Genomic DNA, 17,052 nt, shown 5'->3' with positions numbered 1-17,052 from the left:
ACAGATTGTAGCATTAGTGATTCCCATAGTTAACCACAAACAGGAACTTTGATTTTACATTCCCCCAAACAATTCCTTTGTGATAAATGATTCCATTGTCCCAGTGGTCATGAGCGTGATAAATTCAGAGTGGTTTACCAATTTTTAGCTGAGAGTTCATGTGAATTGAATATATTTTTAAAATGTGGAAGTCAAATTTTTAAACATCTACATCATATTAATGATACAGGTTCCAATGTCTCATCATAGAAATCCTCCTCCAGAATTAAATTACTTTGGTTTGCGTGAGCTCCTCTCCTGTCGTCTCTTGTCTAGACTGAACTACATTGCTTTAAGCTCTTTTTTATTTCAAAACCAGATCACTATCTACCATTAGAGTTCATCATCTCTCCCCTTCTATCAGTTGCTGCCTGCATATGCATGCTTAGATAGAATAGTAATCTACAGAGAAACACCTCCATGAATCTTCAAATGGGGAAGCTTTCCCTGTATCTATGTCATAGCTGTAAAAAGATTTTAAAAACCTGGCTCATCCACTTCTGAAGGTCTTTTTGAAAAAGCCACATTTTCTTTGACTCTCCCTGGTTGCTAGGACCTGCATGTATCCTAGCTACAGCGCTTAGCAAATAGCTGACTAGCTTTTTGGAAAGCCAATATCACAGCTGAGAACTCTGGGTTCACGCAGCCCTCCTGCAATAGGAGCTCAAAGTCTTCACTCAGCTAATGCAATGGAGGCAGTTACTTTGCTGGAGATGAAGTGGAAAGCTGCAGCTTTGCTGAGATAGAACATTAAAAAAAACAGATAAGGAGGATTGCTTAGAAGGGGAAGAGGATGCTCTTGCATGTGCATGCATTATGCTTGGAGGCTGATAATGGCTATGCTGAATCAAGTCAGGTTTCCCTCCTGGCAGCTGCTGAATACCTCTTTTGTTGTGTTCCCCTCCCTCGGCTCCCCCCACACTTCCTTCCAGAAACAGCGCTGCTAACGTGCCTTTAAAAAAAAAACAAAAGCAGTGTTTTTCTAGGGCTGAGGCTATTCCCAGACATGGCAAAAGGGTCTAACCAGAGCAGGCAGAAATGGAGTGCGCTTCATACGTTCCTGTGGTGCAACATGAATCCGGAGACCCAACGCGTGGTGGTCTTTGTCATTCTGCTCTTTCTCATCATCATTAACGTTGTGCTCATGTTTCTCCTGGCATTTCACTGAGCAGCAGGACTGCGGTTGCGTGGCAAACGGTGGATGGGGGCTCCCAGGATTGGGCTACAGATCAGCAGGTCAGCTCGTCATTGTGTGATTCCGGGTTTGCCTTGTCTCCTGTCCTAGCCGTGTGTCTGAGCATGTCTCCCATTCTTATTGATCGGCGCTCAGTATCTCTCCCACTCCTCGTGTCCTGTTGCTTGTGCCTTGTAATCCAAAGCAGCACCGTTGAAAAGGAAGATATGCTGCGACCGGCATGGTTAACTGAATAACTGCCAGCTACTCCTGGGTCATATTCTCAGTGATGCTGTACACAGACACACATCGCCTCCTAAGCTGAGCAGACTGCCTGGCAGACTTGATCTATGTACTCTGGCCTTCTTAAATGGTACGTGTGTGATGAACTATTATACGAGGAAACGGCTACCTGTCTACAGCTGCTGTGAAAAGCCTAATCCATTAGCGCCAAGAGAGCTCAGTAACTGAGGCGGCTGGGTCTCTGAGAATATGTGCAATGGGATGTGAGTGATGCCCAGTTAGCTGTAATGGATGAATCCTGGATCATTAGGGTACATCAGGAATCTGTGCTTGCATTCACTGTGGAATGCATGTCTTCACTGGCTTTGATCCTATCTTCTTAATGACTTCAGAACGCTTGTTTACAGCAGCATGTATAAAAATGGCTGATGGGACATCCTGACCCAAAAACTGCTTTGTGATTCTTCTCTTTCTAGCTGAAAGGCAATGTCAAGGTGTGGTTGTGGGAGAGCTGACTTCCAAGGGGCTGAAACGGGTCTTCTGAAATGGAGAAATCCTTCTCTCCCCCCCCCCCCCATTATCAGATTGTTGTTGTTGGTGATAGGTTTTATTGCCAGCCTTGTTCCATAAGACAGCTGAAATGCTGGTCTATGGACAGAGTGGAGGAGCATCCAGGCTGGTAGTTTCAGAGTCCATTAATGCTTACAGAAACACTGCAGAGTGAATAAATCGTGTGACTTGCTGTCAAATGGAATAGTCGCATGCGCTGCTTCTTCAGCCTTTGAGTCAGACGGACCTCGAAACCTTCAGAAACTCAACAAGCCTTTCCTTTGACGTATGCAGTTGCAGTTTGACAATCAACATTTGGGATGCATTCTTTCGGTGTATTCCAGCACTTGCTAATGAAGCTGTTGTGCTCTCTTAATGTTAATGCCTAATCCAGTATTAGATCTTTTCCTTTCTTTGTTCTGTGTGTCATGTTCTGTTCAGTGTTCTCTGTACTTAGTGGTTTCATGGGTGGTAACACTGAATCCAACCTTTTTAATACCAAAGTCACATTTGGCAAGTTGGCTTTCTTGCATGAGGATGAAAGTCTCTGTTGCTTTGGAAGGTGCTCTCATTATGCTTCTGGTTGATTTTCTGCATAAACTTTGTGTCTTGTCAACTCATAATTCCATTCAGCAGTTAAAGCAAAAGAATAATAATGAATAATAAATAAGAAAGCCACAGCATAATTGTTTCCTTAGTTTGGTGTGAAGTTGGGTGGTGGTAGTGGGGAGAATCCAGAACTAGACTTTTGTTCTTTGATTGGCAGCTTCATTATCATTATGTACATTGTAACATGCTTTGGGGAAAGTGTTTGATTTCATGAGAAGTTCAAGAAAGTGAATGGGAAGAGTGGACGTCTTCAAAGGCCAGCTTCCATTGATTAATTACATTGAACAACATATCTGGAAAGCAGTATATACATCCTACATACTGCAGAAACAGAAACAAACTACATTTTTGATTTGCTGTAGCAGATTGAACATACAAAGGACCAGGATTTTTTAAAACTCATGCAACTGTTTTTTCTCTGCTCTGTTTAAATGTGGCCATCCCCTTCCAATCATGTATAAAAGTGTTTATTCATTTAAATCTTGACTAGCATGCTTGAGAGTGTCCAGAGTACTTCACATACATTACTGTGTATCTTAATTCAAGCTGAGAACTTGTGCTTCATAGTATGATCACCGAAGTCTACTTGTCCCTTGGAGAGACCGTCTGCCAAAATTATGCTGCTGCCCAAACTCATGAGATTCTCCACAAGTTGGTATTCCAGCTAGCAGTGGCAGCTGTCATCCTTGATCTCTCATCCCCTCCAGGATATTTCTAGTTGCAGCATCCCTTTCTTTAGAAACATTAAAAGTTAGTGGAATAAATCTTCTTTCCAAACACACCAAGCGCTGTTATTGATCAAGATCTAAGTTGGAGAAGAATTTTTGGCTGTAATGTTAGTCTTGCTGTTCCCAAGAGCAAGAGCATAACCAGGATCCTAGTTCCCTCCTTAACCAAGGTATGTGGCTGGGATTTAAAGTATCTCTGATCCAATTTATAATAATGCAACATAGTCAAGTTCTTCAGGCTACAGGTAAGGTTTTGCATTCTGTGTGTGTGAATAAAAATTCGAAGCAGCAGCTCTTCCCATGTCCCTGAAGTGAAACTGTTTAAAACCTTTTGATTAACAAAAATTTTTCCCTAACTAATCAGGCAACTAATTCATTTTAATGTATAAGAATATATCAGTAGCCCTCAGAATGACCCCGGCAAAGTGGCCAGTTCTATGATCATGTCACTGAAGGAGAATTGAAGCTGATCCATTATAGTTTGCCTTAAGTCCCTGAGGGGGTGCCTAGCTGGGATACAAAAGTGCATAGGGAAGTTAAGATGACCTGGAGCAAGCCAAACTGAGTGACACTTGCTGCACGACAAGTCGGTGCTAGTGGGCCACACTGCTCAGATGTAACTACAAATGACTTTGGTTTACCCATTTTCTCCTCCCACATACTGGTGGCAGTGCAGGAGGAGGCCGTTGGTGAGCTGAACAATCATCATCATCCCAAGTCTCTGAACCAAGTGTTCTCTGAGGCACTGGCTGAGTTGCTGGGCTTTGGCTTTACTTGCCATCCTTAATTCTCTAGGACGATTTCTCTGTGGGTTAAATTGCTGCGTTATCTTCTGCCCTTCAGTTTCTTGAAGGTGGGGGTTGGGGTTGCTTGGCACAGGTGAGAAAATGGCAAACCTTGAATATTCCTCTGACTTAAAATGGCATATAAGAAACAAAGAGAGGAAACAGACAGTTCCAAGCCAGTACAGTGTATCAGTAAGAAAGCAGCTGAAGTACCTCCCTTCTTCTGTTTTGAGCTCCGTATGAATAAGAAATGTAAGTTCCCTCAACCCCAGTTGCAACTTATTTTACTCAGTATGGAAGCTGTCCCAGATGCATTTCCACTAAATTCCATATCCAGGTTCACCATGGCTTTCCTCCTATCCTGTGGCCACACCTTGCCTCAGCTAGTTGTGCCAGCTGTGTGTATCACAGACCGTTTCTGCACTGGATGCTCCACGCTGGGCTGTAGGCTGAAGTTTGAGCTGAGGCAGTTTGCCCTGTCCCTTCTTGCTCCCGCACTGGGGAGCATTTGGCCCGGTGTACCGCATCCACCCCATAGTTGTGCTTCTGCATGGGAACTGGGGCAGCCAAGCTCCCAGTGTGGAAACAGTCTTTGTAATCAGAATGCCCGGTCTTTAAAAACTTTCTGTCTCTTCCTGTGAAAATTAATGTGTTTCTCCTTAGAGGCTGTGACTCATGCAAAATGCTCTTGATGCTTGGTGTGAAAAAACAATAAGTGCAGATACAAAGAGAATAAGAAAGCTCCAGGCACCCTAAGGTGGTGGAGGAGGTGGACACTGAAAAGACTGGGAAGAAAAGGAAGATGATTTTTGTCTCAGACTACAGTGCCATTAATCACCTTTAATTCTCACCTGCGGGGGAAGCAACAGCAGGGAGGCTTCGTCTCTCTTTTCTGGGGGGAAAAAGTGTCAGTTCTGCTCCCTCACAAAGGCTTGCATAAAGCACCTTGCAAACATCAAGCCTAACAGACACCTTTGTGGTTTCCCACTTCACAGCGAATATGGTACATCTGTGGATATATGGGGGAATGCATGTGTCAGTTCTCTTATTCTGGCTAACTCTGAACCTTTAATGTCCTTGCACATCTCTTCTGTAAAATTATCTTCACTATATTTAAAGGAATGTCTCCATTTTTTATCCTGCTTCCTAATGCCTATCAAGTTTTTGCTCTGCTTGCGCTTTTAAGTGTCCAGTGTGCACTTAAAGAGACATTTGATTAATCACTGTTTTCATATTTGCAACTGGTTGCAACCAATGTCCCTCTTCCTAGAAGGCCAAGGGTATGGTTTGATACATCTTCCACCCAGCAGCAGCACTCTATTCAAATATGTCTGCCATACCTCTGATTGACTGACTGCATTTGGGATGTAGATAAAAGACCTGTCAAGGTCTGAGACATCTTTCTTATTTAATTTTTAATGTCCCGCTAGATGAAGATTTCTGAAGAACATGAAAGCTTGTACTCTCTAGTTTTAATAAAATGTATTACATGACTTTTGTTGTTGAATTTTGCTTTGGAGCAATATAACTTGCTGTTTTACAGAGAAGAGATGGATGCTTCCTCAAAGCTGCTTTGACCCCCCACTGCCTAAAGGTTTGTACCTGAGTTTTTTTTACAGTAGGATCAAGGCAAGGGTCAGTTATCAGCAGGGAAAAGGGCATGGATAAAACATCTGTCACCCTCTCTTATGCAAGTTCTACTTCAAACTGCAACTTCAGCAGTTGCATATGTTGGAAACAAAGAGAATTTTAAAGAATTGCAAAATGATTATTTATTTGATTCATTCACACCCTTCCTTTTTTCTTTAAGAATTAATTTTAGTAATACAAATGTAGTATAATAATGATTTTTACATTTTTTTAAATTAAAATGTAATGCATGGCTATGAAGGTATACATAAAGGGATATAAGAAAAATGGAGTGGACGGAAATATATTTGAATTAATGTAGAGTCCAGTGGCACCTTTAAGACCAACAAAGTTTTATTCACAGCTACCCACTTGAATATATATTTGAATTGTAAGGTTTTTGGGTTAAAAAACAACAACTCTAGAGTGCTTGTTTATATGGTTGAAATAAAAATATATATACATGTAACACTTTTAATTTTTTAAATTAAGATAAATCAAAATGACATAAAATAGTGTGTGAATTATTGAATTTTCCATCAAGTTCAATTGGTTCTCTTTAGTCTGGAAATAAGCTATGATTCCAGGGGATCTCCAGGTCCTTCTGGGGACTGCCATCCCAACCTAGGTCTCCTAGATCCTAGACCAACAGCCTAATTAGTACACCATGCTAGGCCCTTGAAAGCTTTAACATTGTTTGGGACCCGATAAAGGATAGATTATGGTTTTTGAATTTGGTTTATCCCCATTGTGGCTGGCTACCTGTAACCCCTCTTTCTGTAGATTATTTACACTTAGCCCAAAGCTAAAAGATAGCATAATGTATCGTTGACTAGTTTTAATGTAAACCGCCCTGAGCCTTCGGGGAGGGCGGTATATAAATCTAAATAAATAAATAAACCATAATTAGATTAGTACATTGTTTCTTATTTAAGTATTTATACAGTGCTTTTTTTTATTTCTATGCAAAAAGGGATACAAGGCAGCTTATAGACAAAAATATCCCATTGGATAGATCAACACAAAATTGCAAGGGGAAAAATGCAGAAACATCAACAGTTTAGACCAGGCTTTCTCAACCAGGGTTTTGTGAAACCCTGTGATTTCTTGGCAGCTCTGGAAGGGTTTCCCAAATGGGTGGGAATTAATTAATTTTTATGCATATTGTTTAAACTTTCTAATCATTTATCAGGTGATATGACCATCTGCTCCTCCACCCAAAATGGCCAGTAATGAGCCTGGAGGGGGTGGGAAGGGGAGGGACTCCTGGTAGGCGTGTACAAAGCTATGCTTCCGAACCATATTCTACATGATCGTGCCACTTCTGGGATTTCTTGAAGCCTGAAGGATGTTTCAAGGGTTTCTCAATGGTACAAAGGTTGAGAAAGGCTGGTTTAGATAGTTCACATTTTCAGGTTGTCAAATTCTTTCTTAAATAGCAGAGATTTACAATATTTTTTAAAAAATCAACCCAGTGAGTTTTCTTCACACTCTCAAGAAGATAATTCCATGTGGGAAGATAAGAGTTTTGCCCAAAACGCAGATCATCACTCCCTGATGACACTGACATGCTGACGTCACTTCTGGATGATGCAAGCATGACACATTAAAATGCAGCTTTCTTCAAGTTTGAGGGTTGGGGAACAAGGTGCATCCAGAAAGTGTGGGGCCCTTGCCCCAGACCAGTGGACTGGACAACCTGGGCAAAACCTTCCTTACCTAAATCTATATTTTGTGGTTGATGACTTCTGGTACACACTGAAGAAGTGTGTACATGCAAAAGCTTATGCCCAGAATAAAACTTAGTGGGTCGTAAGGGTGCCTGCTGTTTCGGACAAACGCGGCTACCCACCAAAATCTAAATTGTTTGAGTTAATATGTGCTGATAACATGTCAAGTACTAAGGACCATCAGGATGAATCTGAACATCTGTTGCATTGAGGATAGACCATGGTATGATGTTCACAATGTGGATGGTGTTCACAATGAAAGAATGTTCCTTTTCTTTTCACCCCATGACAAAATTAGTCCCATGAGCCCCTTGTTTAGGCCATTTCCAAAATACTTTTGCCAAGTGTGAAAGAATGTGAAGGCAGCTATTTGTTGACTTTAGTTCATACTCCCAGGCTAAACTCTGTTCTATAAAAGGGGTCCTGATCATTATCTGCTGTCTTGCTGATTTATTCCCCAGCTCCAAGGCACTGGGATGGATGCTTGAAGAGCATGTTTTGAAATGAATAAACGATGCTATCAGCTATTCTTTGGATCTGCTGTTATTTTGAGTCAAAGCATTCATGACATGGTTGAGAATAACGTACAAAATGAGATGGATGGAGAAGTATTTGTATTTGCGCTACAGCCATGAGCATGTTAAGCCTACAGTAGACTACAAATAATGGAGCTAATTGCTGTTGTCTTTTAAACTATTTTGTTTAGCTGTTCATACCATCTCTTAAAACTAACAGCTGAACCAGGGTTTTCACAAACACGGAGTAGACACTCATGGTCTCAGGAAGCACTGAAGGGTTCCTGCCAGAGGTGGACAGGCCATTGAGCTTTCAGGGGAAATTCCCAGTGGGCCACTGCCCTGGAAGGCCACTGGCAGGCAGGAGCAAGCAGAGCCACACCCCAGTAGTTTTTCTAGAGCTGCAGGAGCAAATGATGTCAAGTGACAGGCGTCTACTCTCCTGTTGCCTCTGCGTGTTCTGCCACCAAGTGCTGGCTGGTAGCACTGCAGGAGCCTTTCAGCCTGGCTTGCTCCCGATCCACTTTAACTTGTGAGTTCACTCCTGATTTCTGCTATGCTGTTTTGCCCTGAAATGATGCTGCATTGGTCATGTGCCTCAGTGTGCAAAGAATAGAAGAATGTAGATCACCAGAACAGAAATAAATTAGTTGTTTAGTCACAAAGAAAAATAAATGTAAATATATATCTGCAAATAGCTAAAGGTACAGATCAGGACCACACGGATGTTAAACAGATTTTTCTGCAAACTTTGGGATCCTCAGGTTTGCAGAAAAACCTGAAATGTTCCAAAATACATGGAAGGGTAAATTCAACCCAAAGTAAAGTAGCATTATTTTCAAAAGCCCAGAGAATGCACTAGCCTATGGTTGTTAGTGGCAGAAGCAGGGAGCCTCACTGGTTCCAGCAACCACGGTAGTACAGCATGAGGATCTGCCCTGAGCCTGCCAGTGGCCCAGCTCAGGAGTTTTGATGGGTCTGGTGGTAGCTATGCAGCCTGGAAACTGCAGAGCCTGGGAGTGCAGCCTGGGAGTCGGTGGGCAAGCTGTTGCAATCAACGCAACCCAGGAGCTGTGCTGGCTAGGACTGTGTAGTCCAGGACTCATGTGGGCCCAGTTCCAGCAAGTATTCTAATAACAACATGTGCATTCATCTGTGGATATTTGTATCTACTAATTAATTTTTTCTCCAAACTTGGGGGAAACCCCCCCCACACGCACACCTCCCCACGGTTGCAGAAAAATCTTAACCGTCTGCTAAAAAGTTGTGGTGCAAACTTAAATGGACTCCAGGGAATGGTAGAGGACAGGAAGGCCTGGAGGATCATTGTCCATGGGGTTGCAATGGGTCGGACACGACTTTGGACCTAACAACAACAACAAAGTTGTGGGGAGGGGTTAAAAATCCGTGCACTGCTGCAGTGGGAAGATGAGAAGAGGATGAGAAAAAGCAGTGCTGAGGTTGGGGCTATATGAGAGGAATCTTCCCCCTTCCACTTTCCAACGCTGCTTCTCCTTGCAATCTGGCTGGCTAGAAGTCAGCAGGAAAGTTTAAAAGGGCAGTTAAGCCAATGGCTACAGAGGGAGAAGGAGCCTCCTTACCGGCTCTCAAGGCTCCATAGCCACGTGTTCAGCTGTCTTTTAAAAATGTTCCTACTGGCTTCTCACTAGCCAGACTGCAGGGAGAGCCACCCCTGGAGGTCAGGGCAGATTCTTTGCTCCCACTCTCCCATCTCCGAAGCTGCTTCTCCCTGCATTCTGACCAGTTATAAACTGACTAGCCTGATCTCTGCAAACTTAAATGGACTCCGGGGAATGGTAGAGGACAGGAAGGCCTAGAGGATCATTGTCCATGGGGTCACGATGGGTCGGACACGACTTCGCACCTAACAACAACAGCCTGATCTCATCTAATCTTGGAAGCTACGCAGGCTTGGCAATGCTTAGTGTGTGGTTGGGAGGCCTTCTAGGAAGTCCAGGTTGTTGTGCAGAGGCAGGCAATGGCAAACCACTTCTGAATGCTTCTTGTCTAGGCTTTGGAAGTGGCTCTGATTTTTCTGACTGCAAGAGCATAAAGAACCATTCTATTAGATATCTATGGATCAGTAGCGGACAATGAAAATATCAGATATCAACATCATGCTCAGACAGTGTGGATATGTTTCATATGGTTCCTATGGGTCATCCTGGTGGCTTACATTGACCTGGATAGCCCAGGCAAGCCCAATCCCGTGAGATGTCAGAAGCTAAGCAGGGTCAACCCTGGCTAGTATTTGAGTGGTAGTTTCTCCAAGGACTAGTAGGGTCATGACATGGAGGCCGACAATGGCAAACCACCTCTGAACATCCCCTGCCTGGCTGCCAGACAATCCTTGGATCTCCTGGCTGTACGAGACACAGGCCACACAATTCATTAATTGATTAATTCATTTTAAAATAGTGAAGTGTTTTACACTTATGTAAGGCAGTGCAGGTTTGGAGCTTTGCCTAACAGAGGAAGGGTGCGAACTTGGAAAGTTGGGGTACAGTGACAGTTTCCAACTGACTAGTAGGTTTTTCTTCTGGAGCAGAGGCCCCCAACCTTTTTGAGCCTGTAGACCAGGGGTAGTCAAACTGTGGACCTCCAGATGTCCATGGACTACAATTCCCAGGAGCCCCTGCCAGCATTTGCTGTCAGGGGCTCATGGGAATTGTAGTCCATGGACATGTGGAGGGCCACAGTTTGACTACCCCTGCTGTAGACACTTCTGGAATTCTGAAACAGGAGGGTGGGCACAACCGCAAAAGAGACAAGGGCTAACCAGAAAACATCAGGAAGAGAATTTATTCATAACTAATAGAAACTTTTCAACATTTCAAGCAGAAGCTCTGCTTAACAGAACACCGTTTAAAATGAACATGCTGCTTAAAAGCATTTTCTTGGATATACACGGCTCATCTTCAGTAATGCAATGGAGATTCTTGTACTGTGGTGACAGCTGCTGCGGAAGCAATTTAAGAAAATAAACCAAAGCACACAGCCAATTAGAGCTCCAATGGCAAAAGTCCTGCTGAGCCCAACCGGCCTTCCCACTTACTAAGAACATTTGATGGGCACCAGGAAAGGCACTGGCAGATGCCATGTCACCCGCAGGAAATATACTGGGGACCCCTGGTCTAGAAAGAGAAGAGAGTAAAAGCAGTGTTTAATTTGCAGATTACAAATACTTTAGGAAATGTTCTTCTTCCCTCTACATTGAGTTCCTTTTATTCCCTTCAGTTCTCAGGATTTAAATCTACTGGCAATAATTTTGAGAAATTGTCCCTGAAACACTCTACTTCCAGTACCTTTATGTGTATGTGTTGTTTCACTATAAGTAATTTTAGAAGAAGAAGAGTTGGTTCTTATATGCCGCTTTTCTCTACCAGAAGACGTCTCAAAGACTGTTCATGCACTGGGAACTTCACTGCCGCAGATCTCATGCAGGAGCACAAATCAGGGGCGGATGAGGTGCACCAGGCCAAATGCTCCCCCATGTGGGTGCAGGAAGAGGGGGGGCAACCTGCCACGACTAAAACTCCAGCCTGCAGCCAGGCATAAAACCTCCAATGTGTAAATGTTCAAAGCTGCTTATAATTGCCTTCCCTTTCCTCTCCCCACAACAGACCCCCTGTGAGGGAGGTGAGGCTGAGAGAGCCCTGATATTACTGCTGGGTCAGAACAGCTTTATCAGTGCTGCGGCAAGCCCAAGGTCACCCAGCTCATTGCATGTGGAGGAGGAGCAGGGAATCAAATTTGGTTTGCCAGATTAGAAGTTAGCACTCCTAACCAAATTAAGTAACGAAATCAATAAGCTTTGACTGGAATAGCTGCATATAGGATTGCACTGTCATTGGTTTAGAATGTTTAGTCTCTGTCATTAGTAAAATTATTCTATGAAGTAGTGAAAAGTTTCATGTTGTAATTGTTTTATATCGTGCCATCCTAACCAGAGTTCTGCTCTTCTAAGTCCATTCACGGGGCCATAAGGATGTCACTCTGCTTAATAGGGTGCTTTTGGTTACCTCTGCAGTCGCTTAATCCCCTAGTGCTGAATGGAAGGAATTGGGAGGGGCTGGGTGGGAAATAACATGTTAACCTGCACTGAGGCCACTTCAGGGCAGAAGATCACGTGTGGCCGTTTAGGGCCCTTTATGGGTGCTGGATGAGCTTAAACGTTTAAGCTGATTTAAGGCTTTAGACAATTTAAGTTTTCTATGTCATAGAGTTTTAGCTTGTATTTATCAATAGCTTTTAAATATTTTGGGAAGGAAATATGCTTATTTTGTAGGGCTGTCAGTCAGTGAAAGCACCAGCCATTAATTAAAACTCTTCCTTTGAATCAAATGAATAAAAGTGTAGAGTCTCATTATTTGTCTTATGTTGAGAATATTAAATGAGGATAATAGTTTCAGTTGAATGGGCAGTACAAACATGCAGTATATTTTTCAAGGAATTATCTTTATGGCATTCATTTCCGCCTGGAGGCTCTGAGGAACGCATGAGGTTTCCAGGCTACACATATCCCGTTGTCTGCAGTGTTCTGTGTATACAATGAGGATGTTAAAATAGTATGGATGTTAAAATAATTTTCATGGCTGTTGCCTATAAAATATTAATTAGCTGCTTTCATTGAGAGGCAGAAAAAAATGAATTATCAACAGCTGCATGAAGTATCCATAGACAATTGGATTAGAACAAAGCATTAGTGCTCAAATCTCATTTTCTTCACTCTGCCTGCCAAAAGCTGGCACTTCCCCCCTTTCTTTAAATCTCATGATACTTTCAGAAGATAGTGAAGCTGAGCTCTGGCAGATCCCCAGGGAAATTTCAGGGTAGCCAGTGAGGATGTCAGGGAACATGCCCTTGCAGCCCAGAAACCCACGTGAAAGATGACCTTCCTTGGATTAGAGGCGGGCAGGTTGCTAGGGAGAATACAAAGGTGCTCAAAGATTCCGTTGGTCTCTTGCCTATGGACAGTCCCCTCCTTCCACTTTCACAAGCTTGCCTTTTCATCACTGACCAAAAGACTGAATGGGATGCCATGCATGAGTAGGAGAACGGATGCTCCCCTTGGTATCCATAGCCTGTTGAAAACTACTTGGAGCTAAGAAGGGGGGGGCATCCTCTAATTTGCAGCTTTTTATTCTATATGTTGTAATAACAACAAAACCTTTCTTAAAATGTGATACCCAGGTCTGAATATACTATTCCAGCTATGATCTAAGCCAGGGGTAGTCAAACTGCGGCCCTCCAGATGTCCATGGACTACAATTCCCATGCGCCCCTGCCAGCAAACGCTGGCAGGGGCTCATGGGAAATGTAGTCCATGGACATCTGGAGGGCCGCAGTTTGACTATCCCTGAAGCAATGCCCAAGGGAACAGTTTAAATTTACTTCCCATGTTTTGGTTCCGTTGTCCCTTCTCTGCTTTACGGCCTGCTCCTTCAGTTTAGGGACTCCTCATCTGATATTCAGAAGTATTTAGCCTTCCAGTTGTGTGTCAACATCAGGAATAATTAACTTCTCCCCTTTTTAAATCATATACTGCGTAAGTGTGAATGATCAACTTGATCCCCCCCGCCGCCATTTGTATACATCTGGTTGAGTGTAACTTTGCAACCTGTCTCACAGCCTTAAACATTGGAACCATTGTGTCAGTTTTTTCAAGGAACAATGCTTTTGACTGCCAGTAGTTTTTGTGATGGCATAGTTGTTATTGGTTATTAGCACACGCCCCAACCTCTGTGATGGCTCACCAGGTAGGATTGTCAACCTCCAGCTGAGGCCCGGGCAGATCCTGGAAGTACACCTGCTTCCCAAACTTCCCAAACTGCAGAGATCAGGTCCCATGGTGTCAATGGCTGCTTTGAAAAGCAGACTCTGTGGTACCATACCTAACTGAGGTTCCTCCCCTCACCAAATCCAGCCTTCCTAGGCTCCACCCCCAAATCGCTAGGAATTTTGACACCCAGAGTTGGGAGCCCTATTAGCAATCATAGTTTCAGCTTGTTTATAGCCTACCTATATGGGCAAAGAGTATTCTGTGGGTATGTGACTGAGGATGGAAAAACCATGCATAGAAAGGGTTATCACCCCCATTTCTAACATACATGCCCTCAATTAACTCCCCAGTAAGCATGTGGGGGAAATTTGTAGGGGATCTGTTTGTTCCACACCTATCTTGGCCCTAAAAATCCATACTGAGAGTCTACCATGACTGAAGATTTAAATGTGTGAAATAGTCATTAAAAAACAAAAACAAAACAAAATCAAAACATCTAAAGTTGTCAAGTATTTACCTTTTTTTAGTTACAGTGGAACTAGAGATGCCAGGTATTGGAACAGAGATGCAGCGATGTCTTCTGGTTTGTAGTTTAAGACATTACTGAAATCATCTAACATAAAATTGCCAAAGAAAGTGAAACTGGAGGTACCTCACTGGTGTTTCCTATTGCAACAATTAATGGCAGCTACAACCATTTTGATGTAACAGCAAATCTTTCGTGCAGAAATTACTCCCTTGCATTTGTGAGTTATGGTTGAGCCTCCTGCACTCCCATCCATCTGTATGGAAGCACATGCTAGACATAAGATTGCTTTATGTATATGGGAGAAATAGGATTGATTTTTCAGAACTTTGCAATCATAAATATCTTTAGCAAGGTTGGGGGGTTACAGTGATAAGTTAGTAGACTAACAGTGTTGTTGTATGTAGTGTTACCCCAGTCTAAGCCCACTGCAATCATTAGTCAGAGTGGAGCATTGCTGGACAGGGTGACACAGTAATGAGCAGAAAGCTCAATAGGAAGGATGTGTCCTGAAACAGCCTTCATCCAGGATTCATGCGCTGCAGAGAAAAGGCACACCTAATAAAGTGTACCGATCTCTTATCTTTCTAAACATCGCCTTGAGCTTTCTCTGAGGCCTGCCAGCTTAAAGGGCAATTATGCTGAGGTGAACTGCTTTAGACAAATGAGAACCGATGAAAAACTGCATATACAGCTGTGTAGCTCAGCAACCTGCGTTTCTTTGCACACGAATAATTGACTCAGATTCAGTGTAATTATGTTAACCCAGAGTGGCTGTTACTTCTTCCTCATGGCAATATTTGTTCTGCTCTAGCTTGCAGGATCTTCTGTGGCAACTTCCACTGTATCTTTTTAATATATATACTCTTTGACATCCAGTAGTAAGCTTAGAATTGCTTAGAGAAAACTCTGTAAGGTTGCAGCTAGGTTTTTAAAGGCACAGCCAGCCAATTGCAGCAGGCTGCAGCTCATTAGCGACAGCTGCTGAAGAGTAAAAATACTAATGAGTTCCTGGCACACCTGCAGTAAGAGTCCAGTTGGCATCAGAGGCACACATGTTGCATCCGGATGGCAGACACAACTGGAAACCTGGCAGAGTGAGGTTGCTCGCCTTGGTGGGCCCTGGAGCTCTCCTGGATTTACAAGTCATCTCCAGATACATTACATTGAAGTAGGTAGCCATTTTGGTCTGAAGCAGCAGAACAAAATTTGAGTCCAGGGGTACCTTTAAGACCAATAACAGTTTATTCTGGGTATCAGCTTTTGTGCACCCAAAAACTGATACCCAGAATAAAACTTTTGGGGGCGCCTGCATGGTGTAGTGAATGAACGAATACATTTTTATTTGCATAAAACCATAGAGTATCGCAAAACAATGTTAAAAGGAAAAGATAAAATATAAAACACTACATAACCTATAAGACAACAATGCAAAGAATAAAATTAATCTTTGAGTAACACCTCCCAGAGAGACCACACTGGACCTCAGCTTCTTTTTAGCTTCTTACATGGTATAATGGTTAAGAGCAGCAGGTTCCAATCTGGAAAACTGGCTTTGTTTCCCTACTGCTTTACATGCAGCCAGCAGGGTGACTTTGGGCTAGTCACAGTTCTCTTAGAGCTCTTCCACAAGATGTCTGTTGTTGGGAGAGGAAGGGAAAGGTGCTTCTAAGTCACTTTGGGAATCCTTTGGGTAGCGAAAACTGGGGTATAAGAACCCAACTCTTCTTATTTCTTAAAGGTGCCACTGGACTCAAATGTTGTTCAGCTGATCTCCAGATGAGAGGGATCATCTCCCCTGAAGGACATGACTGCTTTTAATGGTAGAATTATACTCCACAGAGGTCCTTTCCCTTCCCAAGCCCCATCCTCCAGGTTCTACCACCTGAATCTCCAGGAATTTCACAACCTGGAGATGACAACCCTATATGAAATAAGTGGAAGGCCCTCTTCCTTAGGTTCTCTTAACATAGTTGCAAACAGTAATGAGTAACAGAAAAAGCAGTGCAATGTATATCCTGTCCTTCACTTCCTAGACATTAAAGATGAAATTTCAAGTGATACAAGAAATCCACAATCAGGATTTCCTCATTAAAGAACACACACACAACAAAAGCAGCCACTGGAGAGAGCTGGTCCAGTGTTGTGGGGAGGGATGAATGGCTGTTACTTTCTGCACACTGCTTTTCTGATGCTGCTATTTGCTCATTCAAGGAAAATGGACACAAACCTTTCCTGCCAGATAGGTGCTCTAGAAGGGAAATTGGTATTGGGAAAATAGCACTGGGGGGAGTTAAATACCCTCAGTTGGACCGCCCTGTGTTGTGACTTATTTGACCCTAACATTCACTGTCTTCTCTACCATACACCACTACATTTTCATATTCAGATCTAGTTATTACTGAATTGTTGCACCTGTAGGAGAGCAGCATCCCTTGACTATAGAGATGGCTCACAATTCAGTGCTTAGCACAGCACATATTAAACTAGATTCTGGAGAAAGGGCGCATCTAGCGCTCCCCCCCCCACTCCCATTGCTACTATTGTATGACTTGTATGTGCCCCAACAATGGAGAGGAGGCATGCACAGCATTAGGCTCATTAAATGGTGGGGTGCTACTGCTTGGGAGGGGGTAGTCCTGCTGAGGGATGCCAGGTTGTGATTCTGATTTTCATTTTAGAAGGTTAGAGCAGTGTTTCTGTTGGAACATTATGACTTGGG

The 17,052-nt window shown here is 43.1% G+C and overlaps 1 protein-coding gene across 1 annotated transcript in view; it reads left to right on the top strand.

Annotated features, from left to right (window-relative positions):
• ARHGEF4 (Rho guanine nucleotide exchange factor 4) overlaps positions 1-17,052 on the top strand; it is a 203,429-nt gene that overhangs the window by 162,984 nt on the left and 23,393 nt on the right. Inside the window, exon 7 of the mRNA XM_077349355.1 lies at positions 5,671-5,721. Coding sequence (XP_077205470.1) covers positions 5,671-5,721 — 51 coding nt within the window. The remainder of the gene's footprint in view (positions 1-5,670; positions 5,722-17,052) is intronic.

This window comes from Paroedura picta, chromosome 8 (assembly GCF_049243985.1).
Source record: "Paroedura picta isolate Pp20150507F chromosome 8, Ppicta_v3.0, whole genome shotgun sequence".
NCBI lineage: Eukaryota > Metazoa > Chordata > Lepidosauria > Squamata > Gekkonidae > Paroedura > Paroedura picta.
Note: the sequence above shows the minus strand (reverse complement) of the source record. Positions and strands in the feature narration are given on the sequence as shown.